The sequence below is a fragment of the Tachyglossus aculeatus genome, chromosome X1 (assembly GCF_015852505.1).
Source record: "Tachyglossus aculeatus isolate mTacAcu1 chromosome X1, mTacAcu1.pri, whole genome shotgun sequence".
In the NCBI taxonomy this organism is placed as follows: Eukaryota; Metazoa; Chordata; class Mammalia; order Monotremata; family Tachyglossidae; genus Tachyglossus; species Tachyglossus aculeatus.
This window is the reverse complement of record NC_052101.1, coordinates 108,495,324-108,520,894: the sequence shown is the minus strand read 5'-3', so window position 1 is coordinate 108,520,894 and position 25,571 is coordinate 108,495,324. Positions and strand designations below refer to the sequence as shown.

The 25,571-nt window shown below is 44.6% G+C and overlaps 1 protein-coding gene and 1 non-coding gene across 2 annotated transcripts in view; one reads left to right on the top strand and one right to left on the bottom strand.

Annotated features, from left to right (window-relative positions):
• Positions 1 to 25,571, top strand: part of SLC6A11 (solute carrier family 6 member 11) — a 100,974-nt gene that overhangs the window by 55,860 nt on the left and 19,543 nt on the right. Inside the window, exon 8 of the mRNA XM_038772445.1 lies at positions 24,233 to 24,336. Coding sequence (XP_038628373.1) covers positions 24,233 to 24,336 — 104 coding nt within the window. The remainder of the gene's footprint in view (positions 1 to 24,232; positions 24,337 to 25,571) is intronic.
• On the bottom strand, positions 4,315 to 4,447 carry LOC119920691. The gene has a single exon (XR_005448420.1). It is a non-coding gene; the product is annotated as a small nucleolar RNA SNORA7 (small nucleolar RNA).

Genomic DNA, 25,571 nt, shown 5'->3' with positions numbered 1-25,571 from the left:
TCAGAGGGAAACAAAATAACAGGATGAAAACTGTGTTCTCCTAAAGTTATGTTATGACATTAGTAGGAGCTAAAGACTGTAACAGAGTTAGAAACGAGGCTCAGCAAGGCTTGTCAGAATCCATCCTGTCTGAGCCCAGTGAACCATGAGATCAAATATGTTTCCACATGAGGTGGCTTGAGGAGTCTCTGAGTGACAGCCCTTGCAGCCTTAGATTTCACTTTTCAATGACAAGGACTCCCCCAAGGGTAGCACAGGTTGCAAGATGGTCTTGAGGATAGTGAGGAAAATTGCCTATGAAACATCAGGTCTGGACACTAACCCACATTTCCGAGTTTCACAGAACCTTGTGACCTGCTGTGATAAATCAAGGGCTGGTGAGCCAGTTTGTGGATTATCCAGGCCCATAGCATGTTCTTCTTCTGGCTGGCAATTTCCCTGCTCCAGAGCCTGTTCTGCAGTTGATGGGAATGATCAATTAAAGAAATGAAACTCCAATGGGCTAATTTTATGACTTCTGAGAAACTTTGATGAAAATTTTGGTGGGAGGAGGAAATTGAAACTGTTGACTAAAATGAAGTTTTCGGATTATCTCTGGGAATTCTTCCTCCTCCCCCACCACACACACACACACACACACACACACACACACACACACACACCCATGAATTTATCCATCATTTTCTTTGCGAGAATGTCAACACTAGAGGAAAGGCAATAAGGAATTTCAAACCATTCAGTATGGGAAAGTAGGACAGGGGAACTGACTGTTGTAAATATTTTAGTAGTGTAAAAACGAGGCCTTGGTCTCTCTTCTTTCAATAGTATTCTCTGTTCAACACATCCAGGTGCTAAGCAATCTGGTTCAATTTAGGTGATAATCATGAAACTACTGCAGAGAAAGGTTCAGTAAATTGCCGTCTGCCTCCCAAATCTTTGCAACAAATTTGACACGTTGTGAGATTTGTTGGCGTGGCATTGATTAGCTTTGACTTGGTTTCCTTCATTCCTTTTTAATGAAGAATACTCATATTCCTAGTAATAATTCTAAATTCCTCTTTTTGTTTAAGTGATGTGTATCTCCAAAAGTCTGAAGGTGCTCAACTCACTATTATTACAGATTGAGGGGATGGAAGGGGTTAGTCTCCATTCTACTAATGGAGGAATATCGAGGTCCAGAGATGTTGGGTAAATTGCCAAGTCACCTGATGTTCTTCACAGGATGAAATGAGCTCTAAAGGACACCCAGACATTCCCTTTCTAGGATTTGATCCTTAGGATAGCAGCATGGCTTAGTGGAAAGAGCACAGACCTGGGAGTCCGAGGACCTGGCATCTAATCCCTGGTCTGCTACCTGTCTGCTGTGTGATCTTGGACAAGTCACTTAATTTCTCTGTGCCTCAGTTTTCTCATCTGTAAAATGGGGGTGAAACATTTGTTTTTCCTTCTACTTATACCGTGAGCCCCTTATGAGGCAGGGACTGTATCCAACCTGATTTTCTTAAACCTACATCAGTGCTTAATGCAATGTTTGGGATATAGGTAAGCCCTTAACAAATATCACAACTGTTATTATTAGTAGGGATCCAAGAAAAAGGAAGTTGAGTCCCCTGAACCAGGGGTTGGGGATGGGCAGAGAGGCTGCATTCAGATTAGTGCCACCACATATTTCATATCAGCCCCAGAGCATATATTCAGAGAGGAGAAGTGGATTGTGTGTATGTGTGTGTGTTTGTGGGGCGGGGTGACGGGAAATCCTATAAAACCATGGCCAGCATTTCCCATTTGCTTTGCTGACAGTATACAAGGAGCTCAGACATGCCTATTTGGTATATAATTTCCATTTCTAAAGAACCCCACTGTTACCAGGGCCACAGCTATAGCTCATGAGACATTGGCACCCTGGGGGAAAATCCTTTAGGGGCACGTGGACCATCCTACTTCCTGCCTGGTAGTGTGGGGCACTAATTTTTTGGAACATTCAGGGCTGATTAAATGGGGAAGACAGGCAGCTGCTCATGGACATTCATTCCCCCACCGCTGACCGCCCCCAGCCAACATGGCATCAGAAAAGGCAGAAGTTGAAAGCTGATGAAAAGAGATCAGTGTTAAGAAGAGTTTGTATGTGTGTGGCCTTCTGCAGCATGGTTTGATGGCAAGTGTGGGGCTGCGACTAGTGAATTGGGAACTCGGCAGTCCTGTTACTCGAGCTTAGTCTAGGTCACTGGGTGATTTGTCTTTGAATATCTGTGACCTTATCCTGCAGCTTCACGGACAAGGGCCAAAAAAAATTCTGGCAACCCTGCCCTTCTCTTCCCCTCCCTCCTCCCAGTATCTTAGCCTTCTCACACTCCCCGTGTCCTTGAGATGAAGCATTTGATGGCAGAAGGTATTAGAAATCTGAAGATGACTACCAGGGTGGTGGGAATTATTTTCTGCCTTTATTAGATTTGTCTTTTAGGACCAGCCCAATTTCTTTCAGACTCCTGCGTTCCTGAACCTATGCTAATTTACATGTTGTTTTTAATGAAATGTTAAAATAGATACTACGAATGCTTTTGTGAAAAGCAGAGACAAATCAATTAGGTCAGCCATTTTTTTCTGGTTTTTCCCTTTAATCTTATTCACTGGAAGTTGAAGGCACTCCAATTTGTTCCTTTAAGGAGAGGGGCTTATACCTCTGGGCCAAGTATGTTTACTGTGGACTAAACAAATTAACTTTCTCATCAAGAACTTCAAACGATATTGCAGCTTGAAGTCTTTTTGTCTTTGTGCAGTTTACATTCTGGGGTTTGTTGTAAGTTTCAAAGCAGCTATTTGTCTTTCCTTTCAGCTCCCTCTTAGCTTTCAAGCTCTCAGTGTTTCTACCTCATTTTTTATATTCCATCTTTTCTGTGTTCCAGAGGTCCCTGTGGCTTTAGAAAACATCATCTTTGATCCCTTGTCTCTCTGCAGTCCAGGCAGCTAATCTCATTTTCTGCACTCAAAATTCCCTCCGCTTTTGCTTTCCATTCCATTCCATTTCCATTGTCCTTTAAGTGTGTGTTGGGAGGCTGAGAAGAGAAGGAGCTGTCACAGGTCCAAATCCGGGGCCCTTTGCCCTTGGAAGAGCCCAGGTCTTTGATCTCAGAGATTGGCTTTGTAGAACAAGATAATAGGAGGCAAAGGCTCTGGTCCTTGCATTTCCAAACATCATGGGGCCTACTTAGAACTAATCACTGTCCTGCAATGTCTCTTCTGCATCCATTCCCGAAGCCTCCTTGTGTTCAGGCAGAACTAGCATACCCAGAGCAGTAGCCAGTAGCTGTCGGTGAGCTGTGGGTAAGCTGCAGGTGAGAGATTAGAGAGGGTGACAGGATCTCTGGCTTCCTGCTGCCCCTCTCTGGCCCAGACAGCCCTAGTGCTGGATAGTCTTATCTCTCCTCTAGGAGCAGAATGAGCAGGCCACTCTCCAGGTCCATCCACCACTTTCCATCTCCGGATCCTGAGTGGTAGAAAGAGCAAATGTTTTTGCTGGGAAGTTTGACTCTATTCCCATTGAATCTAACTATGGGTTAGGCAGAAACCTTCTAACCATCTCTCGACTTGGATTTTCCCATCTCCAACCCTTTGTTCGTGCTCTTCCCTCCTCAGCCTTTCAAAATCATTTCCCTCCCCTCCTTCAAGACTCACTATCAATAAATCAATCATTTTATTGAGCATTTACTGTGTGCAGAGCACTGTACTAAGCGCTTGAGAAAGTACAGTATGACAGAGCTGGTAGATATGATTCCTGCCCACAAGGAACTTACAGTCCTTACAGATATTATGATAGAATAGGGATAGGGTAAACAGTAGAGTATGAGAATATTCACATACGTATTGTGGGAGTGGGGTGAGTATCAAAGTACTTAAGTGGCACACAGCCAAGTTCATAGCCAATGTAGAGGAAAGGGTGAATAAGGGAAATATAGGGTTTAGTCTAGGAAGGCCTCTTGAAGGACATGTGATTTTAGGAGGGCTTTTTAAGTGATGCCTAAAATGACACCTCCTCTTGGACCTGATTAATTCCCCACTTTCCTAGTCATGCCACCCCATCAGCCATCCTTGTCTTGTTTTATGAAATTGCATCGTCTCCGATCCACAGAGACACCATAGGCACAGCTCTCCCAGAACGCCCCACCTCCATCTGCAACTGTTCTGATAGTGTATCCATAGAGTTTCCTTGGTAAAAATCTGGAAGTGGTTTACCATTGCCTCCTTCCATGCAGTAAACTGAAGTCTCCACCCTAGACTCTCTCCCATGCCGCTGCTGCCCAGCACAAGTGACCTTTGACTTGTAGCTGATTGCCTTCCACTTGCTAGCCACTGCCCAAGCTAGGAATGGAAAGGCCTCTGCTTGACTCTCCCTCCCATAGTCGAGACTGGTAGAATACTGGAAAATCTCCAGGTGTGACCCTGGGAGGGGGATCAGCCATTCTAGCACCCATTTATTGACTTTATTTGTTTTTAGCATTTGTATTTAATCTCTCACTCTTTTGCCTATTGCACATTTAGCAATCTGCTTGTCTCCCCTCTCAGACTCCAACTCCTTCGAGAGCAAGGAGCACCTCATAGAGTACTCTGCACATGGTAGAGACTTAACAAATGCTGTCAATAATGATGAAGATAAGGAACCATTTACCTATGCAAATGATTTGCATATTGGTGGAAGGTCCTAGGCTAGCCATCCTATGTTTTTCTCCTCCCCTTCTTATAGCCACCTGTAGTGTGGGCTAACAGGGCACCGACCTGTGAGTCCTTGGACACCTGGATTCTTGTCTTAGGTTGTACCACTTGAGCAAGTTACAGTGCACAGCACTGTAATGAGCACTTGGGAGAGTACAGCGCAACAATATAACAGACACATTCCCTGCCCACAATGAACTTACAGTCTGGGGCGGGCAGGGGGGCAGAGACAGACATTAATATAAATGAGTAAAATCCAGATATGTCCGTGAGTGTTGTAGGGCTGGGATCAGGGTGGCAATAAAGGGGAGCAAGTCAGGGTGATGGAAATAGAAGAGATGAGGGCTTAGTCAGGGAAGGCCTCTTGAAGTAGATGTGCCTTCAGTAAGCCTCTGAATGTGGGGAGAGTAATCGTGTGTCAGATATGAAAAAGGAGGATGTTCCAGGCTAGAGGAGGGACATGGGCAATAGGTTGGCGGTGAGAGAGATGAGATCGAGGTTCAGTGAGTTAGGTTGGCATTAGGGGAGTGAAGTATGTGGGCCCTCTCCCTGGCTCAACTTCTTCCTCTGTAAAATGCAGGTAATAATAGTTGTAAGCAAACAAGATAAGCCCATAATCTCCACATTATCATCAGCTCATATCTCTTATTCAACCTAGGTATTCAACCTGTCACCAAATCCTGTTGGTTCTACCTTCACAACTAGCTTTATTTCTTACTGAATTGTTTTTGCCAAATTCCATCCTATCTTTGACTGGCTGCCCAGGGATACTAAGGGAGGAAATGGGAATGGCATTTCAATATTAAATTGTTGAGGAGCATATCCTGAAGGTGAGACCTTTGCATGCAGACAAATGGAGTCCCTGAGCCAGCCATATGAGGTGGTTTGCTGGGAATTGTCTTTCTTGAGAATCTGTCGGCCAGTTCCTTCATTGTGGAGAATGCTTTGGGTGTATTGTCCTGAGGAACTCAAACACTGGAGTGCTGGGTGGCCTCCTTGAGAGCAGGAATCACACATTTTCATCATCATCATTATTTATTGAGCTTCTCTCAACAATTAAGCACTTAGGAGAGTACACCAGAACCAAGACACCAGATTACTGCCCTCTAGGAGCTTACATTCTCATTTTTACTTCTGTTGCCTGTTGTCAAGTGTCCGGTACAGTGATCGGCACAAAGTGCTCAAGAAATGCTGCTAATGATGATAATGACCAGTCTTAACCCATTTTGACTTTGACTTTGAGGATGATGATCTTGTGGATAGGGTCATCCTCAACATCACTAGCATTTATTGAATGCCTACAATGCACATATTGCTGTGTTAGGTGTTTGGAGATATGAAACGTAAATTTGAATTCAAGACAGCCCCTGACCCACAAGAAATTCACAGTTTTAGTGGGGCTAAAACAAGCATAGAAACCATTAAACATTAAAAATAACATATCAACAGTTAACCCAGTGTTGGTAAGCAGCCTTCATTTGATTGGTGGGGACCAGAATTGCCTACCGTCCTTAAATTCACAGGCAAACTGTAAAAATGAGCTAAAATTGGTTGCATCCCTAAATCCTGTAAAGATATTTAGAGACAATGGGCAACTCCGCTGGGGACTGAGGGTCAGCAGACCTCTTTGCCTCTGGCTCCTATTCTCCAATCTCATCACTACGTACTTTTGTAGTTAGAAAGGAAGGACAACACTTAGAACAGTGCTTGGCACATAGTAAGTGCTTAAAAAATGCCATCATTAATATTATTTTATCCATGTTAATTTTTCCAGCATGGAGCAAGCTACATGTAAGACAGATTAATATAAAAAGGATGGAGGGTGACCAACTGTCCTTCAACTTTTTGAAGACTAAATGAGAGGAACAGGAAGGAAGTGAGTTTAATAGAGAAAAGAAGTTGGTAAGGATAGTAAGGTTTGCACCAACCATCCACTTTGCTCTGCTCAGCTTCAGGTCTTGCCAGCCCATATAGTCCTTAACCTTCTACTCCCCCAAGAGATACCCGACATCAAGGATTTGGGTTCGTTGAGGGTTGACGTCTTTCCCATCATAGACAACTTGTTTTGGGGGACTGCTTCCTTTCCATGGAGCTTAAAGTAGACACCCGATATGCCTGTTTCTTACCATTTCAAATAAAAGAAAGTAGCATTCCCTGAGCTGGTATGGACAAATGCTAGCACTAATCTGGACCACTGGCTCATCTAACTGGAATAGGCTTTGGGAGGTCTTTGAGTATAGACCCATGTTTCCCGGCACATGGCCAGAGCTTTCAGGATAAATGGAGCAGTGTGGCTCAGTGGAAAGAGCACGGACTTGGGAGTCAGAGGTCATGGGTTCAAATCCTGGCTCTGCCAATTGCCAGCTGTGTGACTTTGGGCAAGTTACTTAACTTCTCTGTGCCTCAGTTACCTCATCTGTAAAATAGGGATTAAGACTGTGTGCCCCCCGTGGGACAACCTGATCACCTTGTAACTTCCCCAGCACTTAGAACAGTGCTTTGCACATAGTAAGTGCTTAATAAATGGTATCAGTATTATTATTATGGGTTCTAATTCCAGCTCCGCCATTTGTCAGCTGTGTGACTTTGGGTAAGTCACTTCACTTCTCTGGGCTTCAGTTACCTCATCGGTAAAATGGGGATTAAGATTGTGAGCCCCACGTGGGACAACCTGATCATCTTGTATCCCCCCAGTGCTTAGAACAGTGCATTGCACATAGTAAGCGCTTAACAAATACCATTATTATTATTATTATTGTTGTTATTATTATTATCTTTTAAAGAACACCAGGAATGGTGCTTCGTGGTAGACTTTTGTAGGATTTAATGACCCTGACAGGAAGTTCATTGTAGTCAGGAAATGTGTCTGTTTATTGTTACATTGTACTCTCCCAAGCACTTAGTACAGTATTCTGCACGCAGTAAGTGCTCAATAAATACCATTAAATGAATGAAGTTCTTCCTTATGACCAACTGAGCTCTCTCCTGTTGAAATATACATCTATTTCTTCTGGATCATCCATATTGTCGTGGAATACAATTGTCCAGCATCTTCTTTTTTTGTGCCGTTTTCCTCTTTGTTCCCTTGTCATCCTTCCCAGGATTCCCCAGGTATATCCTAAAAATAGTGAAACCTTCCTGGAGGGAGATGGGATCTGTAAGTGCTGAATGTTAGGAAGCTGTGGAGTATTTGCTTTTGATCAGGAAAATTTTTTCCTCCCCAGGAAGAAGCAAAATGGGCCAAACAGACTCGGAAATGTCCACTAACACTTTGGTTATGTGTTCGTTTTTCGGGAGTCCAATGTTCCGTGTCTTTCATTGGCAAAAGAAGTTAGTTGGTAGATAAATCTCACATCTCACTTTCTCTATTTCTTTTTTCACTGATAGCTTCTCCTGAATCTACATCTCTTCCAGGAAATTCAGAAGACATTGTTGTAAAAAATTATTTCTCTGCACAGTGTCAACAGGGAAGGGCAGATGGATTTGATTTTTTTCCCCATTTATATATTACAAGAATCCTCAATTCAGGAGGTCCATAAATGCCAAAACTGAGGAAGGTGTGATGTTCTGTTTGGAGGATGGTCTGTTCCCAAGGTGACTGATAAATAAGAAACTCCAAGTTCTAAAGTTGTCTCTGTTTTCCATTAAAAGACACCACCCCCCCCCCCCACAAAAATCCTAAAACTCAAGATCAAAGGATATTCAGAAGTTTATGCAGCATTGTGATAGAGGGGAGAGGATTTTTTATTGAGTCTGTAAAGTATTTTGAGTTCTTTGGAAGGATGGAAATATACAGGAAGCATTTTGTCAACCTCCCTTTGCTTAACACCCCCTTCCCCCTCCAGCCACCACCCAAATTTCAATTTGATTCTTTTTTTCCCCACTGCTGTGAGTGTTTCTCCCAAAGAATAGTCATAACATCTTGAGAGGAGGCCTAGTAGGTATGGCCTTAAGTCAGAGAATAGAGTTTGTGGGCTGGGTATTGAGACCTTAGAGTTTTGGGGCATGATTGACAATGATCAGGGGTTGAAACTCCAGAAATAGCATGGTCTAGAGGAAAGAGCACAGGCCTGGGAGTCAGAGATGTGAGTTATAATCCCAGATCTGCCACTTACCTGCTGTGTGACCTTGAGCAAGTCACTTAACTTCTCATCTTTAAAGTGGCGATTCAGTGTTCATTCTCCTTCCTACTTAGATTGTGATCCCTATATGGGACAGGGGCAAGATCTTATAGGGTAGTGGGAGAAACTGAAATGCATTATAGAACATATCCATACCTGTTAGGAAGGTTTGTTTAGTTATGTGTCCAAGGAAGCAGGGAATTAGTCAGGAAACAGATTGTATATGAGTGGGCTTTTGAAGGGTGGAAGGGATACTGGAAGAGATACTGTTTGGCAAAGACTTGAGGGAAGGGCATTTCAAGTGGGCAACTTGGTACAAGTGTTCACTTTGAGAGAGTGTGAGGCAGTTACTATGGGCAGGGTGGAGGGCACAAGCTGGAAGATCAGCTGGGTGAGAGGACCTAGAACCTGGTTGTTAGGAACTTAAGTGGCACTGGGACAGTGATTGGGAACCACAGGAGGTTGATGGGCTCCAACTAAGGTTTTAGAGCGATGATTTGTGCTACTGCATGCTGGAAGTTCATCTTGATGCTTTGTCATGTATTTGACAGCTGGCACACAGGGTTGCCACTTTTCAAAATTGGATTTCATTAACTGGATTTATTGCTCTTTTTGAAGCCAAGGGTGATTGCTTAAACAAGCTCACCAGTTTTTTCAATCACTTGTGGCTGGGCATCATTCTCTATTACTGAGGTTTCCAGGCCTCCTTAATTATTTTCAAGAATTAGGGCAGATCGGATTATATGCTGCTGTTAATTTGCAGTTATTGATTTTTGGTGCAGAAATGTTTGAGAGATTCTTTTTCCACATCGTTGCCAAGAAATGGAGCTCAGGGGAGACAGTAAACTGCCACTGTTAGTTTAATACATCATGGTTGCTTAAAGGTTAGAAGCTTAAAAATTAAATACTAAGATTTCTTCTTTTGGAAAGTATTTCCTTTGCATTCACCATGAGGAAATTTTGTGCACTGGTAATTAAAGAGCTTCATGTCTCCCTGCAATCATGGTTGAAGTTACCTGTCTCTCTGATTTGTCTAATGCCTCTCGGAAGAAGATCAAAGTCACAAAAAGCCGTTCTGGGGAAGCACTTTAGGATTTTTAAGTGGGTAGACAAATTGCTTTGGGGCTTCAGATATGTTTAAAGTGGCCTCACAAATATGAAATGTAAAGGAAATAAATCTCTGAGTTGATTATATCAGAAAATGTGGTCTAAAAGCCATGTGAAAGCAGGGAAAAACATCCTTGGATTTTTTTTTTTTTTTTGGAAAAAATCCCATGGCAAGCTGGCCTACATTGAAGGAGCCTTCCCAATAGGGACATAGGCACCAAGGAGGATGCAAAAATCATTTGAATTAGAGCCCTTCACCTAAATTTACAAGCACAGCCCAAGCCTAGTCTGGCAAGTCTGGAGACCCAGTATAATTGGGTCCAGCATGCATGGTTTCCCTTCTTCAGAGCTTGTGGTGGGAGAGGTAGGAAGGGGAGGGCAAAAATAAGGAGATTTTTTCAAACTTGAGCATGTACAGAGTTGATCTCATACATGTACCATAACTCATCCAGGGTGCTGGAATTTGTAGTAATAATAATAACATGATAATGATAATAATGATAATCGTGGTATTTAAGTGCTTACTATGGGCCAAGCATGGTACTAAGCACTGGAGTAGATACAAGATAATCAGGTCCACATGGGGCTCACACCTTAAGTAAGAGGGAACGTGATGATTGGATCCCCCATTTTGCAGATGAGGGAACTGAGGCAGAGACTTTTTTTGTTCTTTTTTTGTGGTCACACAGTAGGCCAGTGGCAGAGCGGGGACTAGAACCCAGGTCCTTTGACTCTCAGGCCCGTTCTCTTTCCACTAGGCCATGCTACTTCTCATGATTAGCATGCCCAATGCAATCTTAGGAATGTGTGAGGGTGCCCCTGCAAGGGTGCAAATTTTTTATGCCAGCCACTACCCAGGAGTACCCTAAGGAGGCCTAATGAAAGAAAGGCAAGCCCGCCTAAGCGCAACATAAATCCAGCCTCTAGCTTGGGGTACTCATTACTTTTCGTAAACCTAATCTGGGGCCTGATCCATGGAGGGCTCCGCTAGACTAGAGTGTTGGATCTCTGCTGTTATTGGACAGCAAACAAAATATCGGCTCCTTTGCTTCCAGGCAAGTCTTTGGGCCTCAATTTCATAATGAGATGTTTTGCCCCTTGGTGGCGTCCACATTCTGGGAGAAGAACCTATTGCTTGTTGGTGTCCGTCAGGGTGGAATCTTGCGTACTTCTCTTCCCCTTCTAAAGGGAAACTCCTATAATGAAGTTTTCCTCCAGGGGACCCCCTGGTGTTGGAGCCAAAGCCTGAAAGGGTTTCTGTAGGAAAAGCACGGTGTGATTGAGCCCTGGTCTCAGATTATCACTCCACACTGGGAGAGTGACTCCTGACTCCTGTATTATTTACCCTTATGGTCAGTGAATTACAATGCTTATAATTATTATTATTATGGTATTAAATGCATACCATGTGTCAAACACTGTTGTAAGCTCTGGGGTAGATATGAGTTAATCAGGTTGGACACAGTCCCTGTCCCACATGGGGCTCACAGTTTAAGTAGGAGGTAGAACAGGCATTGAATCCCCATTTTACAGTTGAGGAAACTGAATAATAATAATAATAATAATAACAATAATAATAATAATAATAATGGTATTTGTTAAGTGCTTACTATGTGCCAACCACTGTTCTAAGTGCTGGGGTAAATACATGGTAATCAGGTTGTCCCACGTGGGGCTCACAGTCTTAATCCCCATTTTCCAGATGAGGTAACTGAGGCACAGAGAAGCTGACTTGCCCAAAGTCATACAGCTGATAAGTGGCTGAGCCTGAATTAGATCCGACGACCTCTGACTCCCAAGCCCGGGATCTTTCCACTAAGACACACTGCTCCTCAAATTCTATGGACCAAATACCAAATTCCCCAGAAGGGCATTGAGTTGTGGTCAGGTGCTTATCCCTGTTGTTTTCTGAGCTATGGTTTCCTGGCTGCTGCACCAATCAGGATGCAGGGAAAAGTTTTTCTATTTCAGTTCCTCAGAGCTCAAAGTGCCGCCAAGACTTTGGCCTAGACCCAGCTAGAGTAAAAGCAGTTTCTTTTATCTGACACCCTTCTAGAGATATATGTTATCTAATAAATGGCATACAAAAGGGCTTCCAAGAGCCAATGACCCTCCCAAAGTGCTTGAGATCAGATCTACACCAAGAGAGTGGTGTCAGATGGAACAATTTTACTTGTAAAATTGGATAATCCAATCAGGCCACAAATTGGTCCTGATTGGTTAGGTATACAGCCCAAATTGCCCTCCTGGACCCTGGGGACATGGCCTAGATTCATCTGACTTAATATCTCCTCTTTCTTCACTTCTTCTCTGCCTCAATCAAAGGGATTTGGTATTATCCAAGACTTTGGAACTTGTGTTGACTTGGTTTTTTTTTCCCTAAATGTTTTTGCTCTCCTCCCCCAGCTTTCCTGTTCTATTTTTGTGTTCCATTTTTCACTCACACTGTGTTGTTAAAGATGCACTCTCCTCTCCTGTAGCCCAGAAACATGGACTCATGTCGCTGACACAACTATAGAGAACATAGCAGTGGGGATTTTGGACAGAGGTGGATTAATGGGGCAGGTACTGGTGTGTTTAACAAGAGGCAGGGAGTATAAGCAATTAAGGATTTAAAAAATGATCTGGCATGTTAGTAGCACTTATCCTCAGCCAGTAAATGGGAATGACACTGCAGGTGTTCCACGTGCTGTTAGCCTGCATCACTTCACAGTCTTATGTTGGAGCCAAGTCTAGCTGTGCAGACAGTATCGAAGAGTGGGGAGTGGGTCAGCAGGTAAAGAGGGCTCTAAGACTGGGGGTGGGGGCAGATGACTTGAAACAGAAAGCTAACCCCATCATGGCTGAGGGTAATTGGTTAAATTCAATCGGATGAAGAAACATATAAACATGACCAGAAAGTGAGTATGGAACCATTTCGATCAATAGTGCTCATGGGGCTCCTGCTGGGTGCAGAGCACTTATTAAGCTCTTGAAAGAGTACAGTAGTGTTCATAAACATGATCCCTGCCCTCAAGGAACTTACAATCTAATGGGGAAGCATCATTTTCCCTGGAGTCAAAAGTTTTTGGATCCCAGGGTTTTTAAATGAGAGAGGTACCAAATGGGTGAGAGAACAGGTCGGTCCATGTCTCTCCTAAAAGCTAGGCATGATTGGTCTCATCCCGGGCAACCACAAGAGGATGAGGGGCTAATTTATTTGCCTACCAGGATTCTGGGCCCCAAATCTTTCCTTAATTTGTCTCAGAGCCTTCCTGCTATTGTAAAGTCTGTGAGCCCGTTGTTGGGTAGGGACCATCTCTATATGTTGCCAACTTGTACTTCCCAAGTGCTTAGTACAGTGCTCTGCACACAGTAAAGCGCTCAATAAATACGATTGAATGAATGAATGAACAGACAGGTAAACTGGGTTCTCCACACAGTCCACACTCATGGATGAAATGAATATTTATTACTCTATTTATTTATTTATTTTACTTGTACATATCTATTCTATTTATTTTATTTTGTTAGTATGTTTGGTTTTGTTCTCTGTCTCCCCCTTTTAGACTGTGAGCCCACTGTTGGGTAGGGACTGTATGTGTTGCAAACTTGTACTTCCCAAGCGCTTAGTACAGTGCTCTGCACACAGTAAGCGCTCAATAAATACGATTGATGATGATGATGATGATGATGAAGGCTTCCTTGCTTTTCACTCTTCTCCCAAGATAGAGAATACCCAGTTGTGATTATTCAGGGACTGATTATTCAAATGGTGGGCAGTGGAAGGGAAGAGAAGAGAAAACTCATACCAGTCAGTTACATTTTTTTTCTAACAGTGTCAGTGAGCACACAATTCATTTGGGAAGGAAGTAGGAAACTAATGGCTGGAAAGAGGTTTTGGGTTTTCCTGTGGTATCTTATATCCACGGTCCCTATCTTTTGCCATTATGTTCTGTGTAACTAAAAGCTGTCCCCTCTGCATTTCCTTTGCACCAGGCTGGGCTGATGCTGATGGGTCCAAGGGTTGCTAGCTCCTGAGGGACTGTGACTGGGTAGTGGATGACATCAGTGAAGCAGAGAAGCAATGTGGCCTAGTGGAAAGAGCATGGGCCTGGGGTTCTTATCCCTGCTCTTGTACTTACCTATTATGTGACCTTGGCCAAGTTATTTAACTTCTCTGGGGCTCAGTTTCCTCAACTACAAGATGGGGATTCAATATCTGTTCTCTCTCCTTCTTCGACTATGAGCCCCATGTGGGATCTGATTATCTTGTATCTGCCCCAGTACTTAGTACAGTGCTTGGCATATAGTAAGCACTTAAAAATACTATTATTATTATTATTATCATCAGTGACCCTGGGTTAATGCAGCAAGAAGCAGCAAAGAAGGGCAAAAAGAGAAGACCCAAGAGGATGGCTGTAGGGTAGACCATGGGAGAGTTCAGAGGCCACATAACCAATTTGGTCCTGGATTTCAGAATGGATAGGAAGCTCATGAGGATTACCAGAGGCAGGATGGGAAAGCACTTGTTCTGGTTGCTGACATGATTCTATATAGGCTATTTTGCTTGGGCCTCTGCCTCCAGGCAGTGAGGTCTGTCCTGCAGCCCAGGTAGACTGGAGAGTGGAGAGACAGGCTCAAAAGTCTCCCAGAAAAGACATTCCATAGCCACCTTTTCCTGCTCCAGAGTTTGCTGCTGCTCACCTATTCCCCCGTTGTGCTCAAAGAGAATCCTTCTAGGAGCAGCAGTGCTGGAAAGAATGGTGACAGTTAACCAGTATACAGTCTTCAGGTCAAGGGCAGAATGCCTCCAAAGTTTCTCTCTGCAAACACAACCCATAGTCAGAACCTAGGTGAGATGGCTTGGCCCTCTGTGCTCAGCCACAACCCGCACATTATGAGATCCAGGGAAATTCTGCGTCACCTCACCTCTTCAATGAAGCCAGCTCAAATCCCTGGAGATCATCTCCCCAGATCTTTGGCAGGGAGGGCAGGAAGCTCAGCACAGTTCTTTGGTGATACGTTGTGACAGGGACACTCTTTCTCCCCCTCTTCTCTGTGCATATGTATGTTTTGTGTGTGTACAAAAATAGAGGGAGAGTTAAACACCGTGGGCAAAATCAAGCTCATTCCTGCCAGAAGCCAGTAGCTTTTAAAGAAAAAAATGTACTTCATTCTGGCATCTCACAGTATTGGTTGGAAAAGAGGTTGTGGCCCAAGAGACCTGTAACAACATCTCTAGGAATGACTGACTGAGCACATAGTATGGGTGCTGCACTGTACTAAACACTTGGGGAATATATAGTAGAAGTAAAAGATGCAATCTCTGCCCTTGAGTTGCTTGAGTCTGAAGGGGAGACAGCAGGCCTAAATTGATGAACATGCCATAGTTAAAAGACTATCATGGCACAGTGGATAGAGCACGGGTCTGGGAGACAGAAGGTCATGGGTTCTAATCCCAGTTCTGCCACTTGTCGGCCATGAAACCCTGGGCAAGCCACTTTACTTCTCTGTGCCTTAGTTACTTCATATGTAAAATGGGGATTGAGACTGTGAGCCCCACATGGGACAGGGACTGCGTCCAACTTGATTTGCTTATATCCACCTCAGTGCTTAGTACAGTGCCTGACACATAAGTAAGCATTTAACAAATACCATCATTATTATTCCAGTGCTTAGTACAGTGTCTGGCACATAGTAAGTGCTTAACAAATGCCATTATTATTATTCCAGTGCTTAGTACAGTGCCTGGAACACAGTAAGTGCGTAACAAATACCATAATAATTATTATAGGCCCCAATAAACAAGATATGAGAAGCAGATGTGCCCATCAGTGGTATTAATTGAGTGCTTACTCTGTGCAGAGCACTGTACTAAGCACTTACTCATCTCAGAGTGGATGAGAGACTCATTTGCAGGTCCTGCCTTGCCTCCCCTATTAGCTGAAAACTGGAGGACAGGGCTCTTATTCACATGTTTCTTATCTTGGACCCCTAGTGCTGAGCTGAGTATTGTCTGTCCTGTCCCCAAACAACTGCCTAGTTGACTGACTGAAAATAGCAGAGTGAACCCGTTGTTGGGTAGGGAACATCTCTAGATGTTGCCAACTTGTACTTCCCAAGCGCTTAGTACAGTGCTCTGTACACAGTAAGCACTCAATAAATACGATTGAATGAATGAATAGCAGGGCCTTGTATTGCGGTGATTAGTGCCACTTGGCTTGCACCCTGTCTGGGCCTGAGTGATTGGAGAGGCTGCAGAGAGCTGCCACTCTCTTTCTCTGCATAACTATGCACTGCTCTCATTTCCTGGGCAGTAATTCCAGAGGGCGGGACCTCCGTGGCCCAGGCTATCTGATGCCCTCAACGGGTGTGGCTGTGGGGTTAGATTAAATGTATTTGCTTTCCCTGTAATTGAGCTGAACAGTTCCTTCACACTTGGTCATGCAGCTGGTCCCTCAAATGGCACTTTGATGGCTCTGGCTTTGGCTCAGAGCCAGGCCAAAGATTCCGCTCGGGCCTTGCCCACAGATGGAGCCCAGATACAGCACAGGAAGCTGGATGCCTCTGCCCGTCGCCCCAGCCTGCCCCCCCAACAAGGCCCCATCGCTGACTTGGCACCCCAGTCAGCACCAGGAGAACATACTCCCAGGGTGACTTACATACCAGGGGCCGGGGGCCCAGCCCCAGTGGCACCAGGGCAGTTCCCACTCATCCCACCCAGGAGCATTAGCATTTAAATGTCTCCCCAGTAATCTCTGCCATGGTGTTCTCCTCCTCCGAAGGCAGCAATGAATAAACTCAAGCTCAGGCATTTGAGCTCTTCTCCCCAGCTCCCCTTTCCTCATAATGGACATACTGTATTCATCGGCATCCGTATGTGGCATTAGCAGAAGGTGGGAGAGGGACTGCCTAGCAACCCAGAGAACTCCGAGAAAGAGGTGGAAAGGAAGTGATTTTCATGTAATTATTCACTTCGACAAAGGCTGTTGTCAGGTAGACACTGGAAACACAGCTGTTTTATTATTCTCCTAACCTACTTTTAATCTTTTGAGAATCTCTCTTACTATAAAGGAGGGAAAGAAAGAGCCTAATTCAGCCATTTTCTGCCTGGCCTTATAAGTTCTGTTTTCTCCTCTAATGAAGGCTTGGCTTACAAAAGTTGTGTTGGGGTTGTTTTTTTTTTTTAGGAAGAAAAAAAAAACAAAAAACACCCCACAACAATAAAAGCTCCAACTCTGGCTAATAAATGCCAATAGGGAAACCTAGACTTATCCCCAAAGCTCAGCATTTTCTGCTGCTTGCCTGTGACACTCGGCTTCCCTGTGTTCTATTGGATCTGGCTCTATTGGCCATTTTAATGGATCTTCTCAGCAAGCTGTTGGGGCAACAAGATATCTTTAAGCGACGAAGCTCTCCACACTGGGGACATAGCTATCGCCAGGTCTGGGGCCCAAGCCACTGAGAAGAATGGACTTGGGTCCTGGCCATGAGTGGAATACTAATCTGCCAGTTAAGCTTTTGGGGTCTGGTATTGGACTGAGATGAGGAAAAAGCAGTAAGGGAAAGTTCTCAGTTGGGGCTCCATTGTGAGGCCATTATTAGCCACCAACAACTAAGAGATGACAGGAGAGAGGCCAAGAAACACAGTCTGTTTCTATACTACCAAATGGAGAGCTGGAGAGTATGATGCTATTTACTCAGATGCAGATGATTATTTGCAAATATATTATCTGGAGTTGCGTATAATACATTTTGCCAGTGTCAAAACAGATGCACAGCAGCCTTTTGATGGATGGGAAGATGAGAAAATAGTTATAACAGAGAAGGGTGAACATAGTAAAAAGTCCCCTTCCATAAAGCAGTTCATGGTAATGTGTGAAGTAAGGGAACAGAGAACCCTCTACACCATAAGCTCCTTGTGGGAAGGGATTGTGCCTCCCAACTCTATTGTATTGTACTTTTCCAAGTGCTTAGTATAGTGCTCCACACACAGTAAGCACACGATAAATACCATAAGTTATCAATGATCTCATAATGTATGTGCCTCTTTTTGCCCATTTGTGCTTCACAACCTATATCATATAGGATGCTAAGAAAGAGTATTTTTGATAACTTTAAGGTGAAGCTTTGTGGTATGCAACTGGAGATACTTTAGAAATGATGCCTGGTTGTCTATTTGTGTGAGATACCTGAAAAAGTTGACTGAATAAAATAAAAAACCCACAGTTCACCAAGGAAAGTTTGGTGTGAAGGTGCACTCACAGGGAGTATATTGCAGTTAGGGAATAATGTTGAAGAAAAGTCCTGTCTATTTTTATGAGATGCCTAAAAATTAAAAAAGACCAAAAAACTCCCAACCTTTTATTTTAGACTCCCATTTATCAGCACAGGACATTTGGTCATCTGGCATAAATAAGTTGTAGTAATTTGGTGGAATTAGTGTCTCAAGTACCTCGTTCTTGAACAGCAGGTTTGACCCACTGTGTCCAAGAACATGTGGGAGTTGTGATTAATTCTGGGCAGAAATGGAATAGGCCATGAACAGATACTCTCTTTTGGAAGGGGGCAAAACAAGGAGGGCAGCTGGGGGGTCACTCAAGACAGGAGAAATGATGATAATGATAATGATGACTGTGGTATTTGTTAAGTGCTTAATATGTGCCAGGCAATCAATCAATCAATCGTATTTATTGAGCGCTTACTGTGTGCAGAGCACTGTACTAAGCGCTTGGGAAGTACAAGTTGGCAACATATAGAGACAGTCCGTACCCAACACTGTACTAAGCGCTGGGGTAGTTACAAGCAAATCAGCTTGAACACAGTCTCCATCCCCATTTTACAGATGAGGTAATTGAGGCTCAAATCAATCAATCAATCATATTTATTGAGCACTTACTGTGTGCAGAGCACTGTACTAAGTGCTTGGGAAGTACAAGTTGGCAACATATAGAGACAGCCCATACCCAACACTGTACTAAGCGCTGGGGTATTTACAAGCAAATCAGCTTGAACACAGTCTCCATCCCCATTTTACAAATGAGGTAATTGAGGCTCAAATCAATCAATCAATCAATCATATTTATTGAGCACCTTCTGTGTGCAGAGCACTGTACTAAGCGCTTGGGAAGTACAAGTTGGCAACATATAGAGACGGTCCCTACCCAACAGTGGGCTCACAGTCTAGAAGGGGGAGACAGAGAACAAAACAAAATATACTAACAAAATAAAATAGAATAGATATGTACAAGTAAAATAAATAAATAGAGTAATAAATAGAAACATATATACATATATACAGGTGCTGTGGGGAAGGGAAGGAGGTAAGGCGGGGGGATGGAGAGGGGGAGAGGAAGGAGGGGGCTCAGTCTGGAAAGGCCTCCTGGAGGAGGTGAGCTCTCAGTAGGGCCTTGAAGGGAGGAAGAGAGCTAGCTTGGCGGATGTGGGGAGGGAGGGCATTCCAGGCCAGGGGGATGACGTGGGCCGGGGGTCGATGGTGGGACAGGCGAGAACGAGGCACGGTGAGGAGATTAGCGGCCGAGGAGCAGAGGGTGCGGGCTGGGCTGTAGAAGGAGAGAAGGGAGGTGAGGTAGGAGGGGGCGAGGTGATGGAGAGCCTTGAAGCCGAGGGTGAGGAGTTTCTGCCTGATGCATAGGTTGATTGGTAGCCACTGGAGATTTTTGAGGAGGGGAGTAACATGCCCAAAGCGTTTCTGGACAAAGACGATCAGGGCAGCGGCGTGAAGTATGGGTAAAGAAGTAAAGGTACTTGCCCAAGGTCACACAACAAGCAGGTGGTGGAGCTGAGATTTTAACCCATGACCTGACTCCCAGGACGGTACTCTAGCCACTACACCACTACACCATGGCTTGTGGAGAAAAGAGATGGGCACCAAGGGAACAAAGGAGTTGGGAGAAGACGTGGGACAGGATGGCAAGCTAACAAAGATTTAGTAAGGGGGAGAAACATGTTGGGCATAGAGACTCAGAGGTGAAAGTCCCCATGTCTGTGATCTAGGAAAGAATGTCAAAGGGTTGGAGGATGCCTGGGTAGAAAGTCTCCATCACTTTTATCTCCAGGCCTGATGACCCTGGAATCTGGTCTCCAGCATTGCCATGCAGATTAGCCCAGGCACTGAGAATAGAAGCCATTTGTGAAAGTGTGGGAATATGGGCTGGGATCCCTGCTCCCATTCCATATGCAGAGAACTGCCCCCACTGACTCTGCTTCCTCTCAGCTGCTGAGGTTTCCTTTTTGTTCTGAAAGAACAAGTCCTTTCTTGACTGATCTGTTTGCACTGTTCAGTCCAGTAAAATAACGCATCCATTCCAGGCTTCCACTACCAAGCAGAGAATCACTGTGGTGCTGTTGACTGAGGATTTTAGCTCTGCACACAGTAAGCGCTCAATAAATACAATTGAATGAATGAATTTTCCAAAACCAGCCACCAGCCTCCCACCAGCTCTCAGAATGAAAGTTTTACCCATCTTAAGTCAAAGCCCCTTCCTCCTGATATACCTCCTTCCTCCGAATGGTTTAGTAAGTGTCCCACCCAACTGCTGGGGACTGTGGAGTGTCTCCATGATGAGCCCACTGCCAAGGTCCCAGAGTTCCCCTTTCCTCCATCTTCTGTCCCATGTCCCCATTGGATAGATTGACAGTTCTTCGGAAGCTTGCATGAAGAACCGTCCCACTTCCCTTCCATTTGAGCAAGACTAGGATTAAGTGGGAAACTCCAGGTAGGGCAAATGGCAAGCATTCAGTCAGTGCTGTAGCTAAAGTATTTAGTGTCCAGGGCAGGGGATCACCTGCCTCTCCTCCCACCTCTGATAGCTAACAGTTGCACAGCTCTAGGCACTTAACTGGTGGAGGTTTAACTGCTGCTGCAGGAGCTCTCCTTCTTGAGTTGCCCCTTCCTGGACCAAGATTGGGAAGCTTTAGTTCTGCTGTCAGGTATTTCTCTGGGCTGTTCAGGGAACGGAACTATATGAAAGGGCAGTAGTTCTGCTTTTTCACTTTTACCCCCAGCCTGGAGCCTGAAAATGCCAGAATTCCCACCCTTTGGCACTGTGTTCTGGGTGGCCTCCTACACTGGACCCTGAGTTGAGTTCAAGGGCCCAGTGGAGTCCCAGTCGGTGACAGGAAAAGATTTGGGGATGAAATCTAAAATTGAAAGCAGCCAACCTCACTCCTGAACTATCCTGCTTGCCATTTCTGACCCCATCATCCAACTCTACCAACTTGGCTGGAGAAAGACCTTGGCTGGGTGGTCAGATGTGCTGGGTCTGTGTAGAGAATAGCTGATTCTGTTCCTTCTTCAAAAGACATGCACAATGGCCCAAGGTCATTTGAAGGGGATTTGCTCTCATCCAGGGTGGGAATTGGGGTTAGTGAGGACAGGAACCCTGCCATAGGACCTCCCAGCACCACTAGTCTGTGAATAATTGAAGAAAATACCAGTAATGATCCAACAGTCAAATTTTCAGAGCTCGCCACTCCCAAATTATCCCCCTGTTTCATCCCTGATTTGTAGAATTTGATGAGGCAAAGTTAACTCTGGAGAGGTGAACTTGTAGCCAGGCTAGGCCCACCCAGCTTGATACGGAAATAATGAGTGTCCCTGGACAAAGGAGCAGTGGCCAGCAAACTTTCTAAGCATTTGGATATGTGAAGCAGATCATAATAATAATAATAATGGGACTTGTTCATTCATTCAATCGTATTGAGCGCTTACTGTGTGCAGAGTGCTGTACTAAGCACGTGGGAAGTACAAGTTGGCAACATATAGAGACGGTCCCTACCCAACAACGGGCTCACAGTCTAGATGGGGGAGACAGACAACAAAACAAAACATATGGACGGGTGTCAAGTCGTCAGAACAAATAGAATTAAAGCTAAATTCACAACATTAACAAAATAAATAGAAGAATAAATATGTACAAGTAAAATAGAGTAATAAATCTGTACAAACATATATCCAGGTGCTTTGGGGAGGGGAAGGAGGTGGGGGGGATGGGGAGGAGGAGAGGAAAAAGGGGGTTCAGTCTGGGAAGGCCTGTTGGAGGAGGTGAGCTCTCAGTAGGGCTTTGCAGGGAGGAAGAGAGCTAGCTTGGCAGATGTATGGAGGGAGGGCATTCCAGGCCAGGGGGAGGACGTGGGCCGGAGGTCGATGGCGGGACAGGCGAGAACGAGGTACAGTGAGGAGGTTAGCGGCAGAGGAGCGGTGGGTGTGGGCTGGGCTGTAGAAGGAGAGAAGGGAGGTGAGGTAGGAGGGGGCGAGGTGATGGAGAGCACTGCTCTAAGTGCAGGGGTAGACACAAGATCATCAGGTTGTCCCACATGGGACTCACAGTCTTAATCCCCATTTTACAGATGAGGTAACTGAGGCAAAGAGAAGTTAAGTTGCTTGCCCAAGGTCACACAGCAGACAAGTGGCGGAGCCGGGATTAGAACCCACAACCTCTGACTCCCAAGCCCATGCACTTTCCACTAAACTACGCTGCTTCTGTGAAAACTGCATGCTACTTATCACATATTAGTTTTGAATCTGCTCCTTGTCAACTTGTAATAATAATAATGATGGTATTTCTTAAGCACCTACTATGTGCCAAGCACTGTTCTAAGTGCTGGGGTAGATGCAAGGTAATCAGGTTGTCACACGTGGGGCTCACAGTCTTCATCCCCATTTTCCAGATGAGGTAACTGAGGCCCAGAGAAGTGAATTGGCTTGCCCAAGGTCACACAGCAGGCAAGTGGCAGAGCTGGGATCAGAACCCACATCTTCTGACTCCCATGCCCAGGCTCTTTCCACTGAGCCATGCTGCTTCTCTGGAGCAGATCTGGAAACCTTGTCAGGATCGATTAGACTTGGCAACAGTCTTCCCTGTATGTCTGAGTATGTGGGGATTCTACTCTGGTCAGGGATGAGAGTGAGGGTGTCAAATGGGACTACCTTGACAGCAAGACTGGCTGTTCTCCAACTGGTAACCCTAAACTGGGGGCCTAGTGGAAAGAGCATGGGCCTGGGTGTCAGGGAACTAGTGTTTCAGTCCCAGCTCTGCCGCTTGCCTGCTGTGTGACCTTGGACAAGTCACTTCACTTCATGTGTGTTTCCTTATCTGTACATAGTAAGCGCTTAATAAATGCCATTATTATTATTATTATAATGGGGTTGAAATAACTGCTCTCCCTCCCTGGGGCAGAGATGTGTCTGATCTGATTATCTTGTATCTACCCCAGTGCTTAGTACAGTGCTTGGCAAATACCACTATTATTAGTAGTAGTATTACCTAGGGCTCTGTGACAGCCTGATCCCATTGCTCGGCCCCGTGGTAGAGTTGAGAAAGACCCTTAGAGATGAAGCATGGAGGGCCTAAAGATTTGGTTCATGAGGAATGAGGAAACTTCAAAAGTGAAAAGCAAGAAAATTATTTGGATTTCTAGTAACATTATGAGAGCTCAGCTTAGTGAGAAGGCTCTTAGTGTTCCTCTTTCTTGGATCATCAAGGCTTATTTGATGTAAAGTCTTTATAAAGTTTATACAGATCTCTCCATTTCAACATGCCTTTCCCATCCATCTGGAGAAAAGGAGGGATCACTGAGCTTTCCAGCAGGAAAACTGAGATAGAAAAGAGTACTTTCCAACTCAGAGTCCCAAAGGGATCTACCCTGCCGTCTTTTAGAAATGCATTTATTGAATGTACTGTTTAGCAAGATATTGTGCATGGTTCTAGGGTGATGCAGGCTATTTTGAGTATTCATTTGTTCCATCTTTATTTGGGACTTCAGCTGATATAGAGTCAGGAGAGAGGCTCCTTTCATATCCCTGTCCCAGTTCCTGAGAACCTGCTCACTCAGAGGAGCTCATAGGAATGCCAGCCTTTGGGAGGATGGCCATGTGAGTTTTGATGTGTCACCCTGTTCAAAGCTGTTTGCTGCAGTGTGCTGGGATAGAAAGCATACGCTTCTGTTAAACAGAACAGCCAAATGAAAAAGATGTGAAAAAAGACAGAAAATGGAGCATTTCTGGCTTCATTCTCTTTCTCTTCTTGGTAGGAAGATTATGCAAGCTGCTTTGACCAATATTCACTTATGAAATTTCCTTTATAACAGTTTTTGTGCATAAAGAAAACCTTTTTTAAAATATCAATGAATTAAGAAGGAAATAAATATAAAATCTAGCTCTACCCAAAAGACCAAGTCTGTTCAATGTATTTTTTTGCTCTACTTAATGCTTCTTCTGTGGTTTGACCTTGACCAGACCCTCACTGACCCTTTCTTTCTCTGCAATAACTCTTGTGATTTCACGCTTTCAGGTCTGGGTGGATGCTGGGACGCAGATATTTTTCTCCTATGCTATCTGTTTGGGTTGCTTGACGGCTTTGGGAAGTTACAACAATTACAATAACAACTGTTACAGGTAAGCCAAAATATTTTCCCTGACACCTCTCCACCTCACCTACTGCCCCGTTCTTCTCTGCTTAGGACTTTCTGAACTAGACAAGTGGTTTTCAAAGGCTGAAACCAGGTAGCCTAGTGTTCCAGTTGCAGTATGAGGTAGGGCAGAGAGGGTTTGAGACAAGCTTGTGGGTCCCATGCAGCTTTGCCCCCTGCTTGGAGGGAGGAAATGGAGAGGGGTGAGAGAAGAGTGGCATTTTGAAAGGCACCTGCATTTGGCTGCAAGGGTCCAATTTTCTTCTGTCTTGTAGAAAGTGACTCACATGGGAAGTCTGTGAGAGTGTGCCAAACCCTTCAAAGTGTAGGAACCATTAGCCAAAATCGTATCACAGAAAGAGAGACTACCAGACTCAATTCAGCCTCCGCCCCTTCTCAGAAGCAGCGTGGCTTAATGGATAGAGCACGGGCCTAGGAGTCAGGACTGGTGTTCTAATTCCAGCTCCACCGCACATCTGCTGTGTGACTTCGGCAAGTCACTTCACTTCTCTGTGCCTCAGTTACTTCATCTGTAAAATGGGGATTTAGAGTGTGAGCCCCATGTGGGATAGGAACTGTGTCCAACCTGATTAACTTGTATCTGCCCCAGTGCTTAGAACAGTGCTTGGCACATAGTAAGAGCTTACAACTACCATGATTATTATTATTATTATTATTATTATTATTTTCTATAATAATAATAAACAATCCAAGACAGAGGGGTGTGTCCCATTGTTCTAGCTGCAAGGTAAGCGCCGTCTGATCCTTAGGGCTCATAGGAGTTCGATCAGCAGGGACTTGTGAGTTCAGGATGGCTATATGATGATTGCCCAGGGCCCCATTTTCTTCCAACCTTCTTGTTATCTTTAGAGAAAAGAATATGGGATTAGACTGCAAGTGGCTGGCATTTCGCTCCTGACTATTTTTTCCATTGTCCGACCTGTGTCGAGTATCCCCCACACAACTCCTCCTCTTTCTCCACCCCACTCCTGGGCTCTGTAGTGTTAATTTGTGGAGCAGTAGGTATGTTACCGATTTGTACTTCCCAAGCGCTTAGTACAGTGTTCTGCACATAGTAAGCGCTCAATAAATATGATTGAATGAATCACAGGGTGCTTGGCCCCAGGGAGTGAGGAAAAAATGGTAAGCTGTCCCGAGTTAGAGACAGTGTTGTTGGCTCCACCTAGTGAGAGGTTGAGAGCCTTTCCTTCTGCCTGGTGA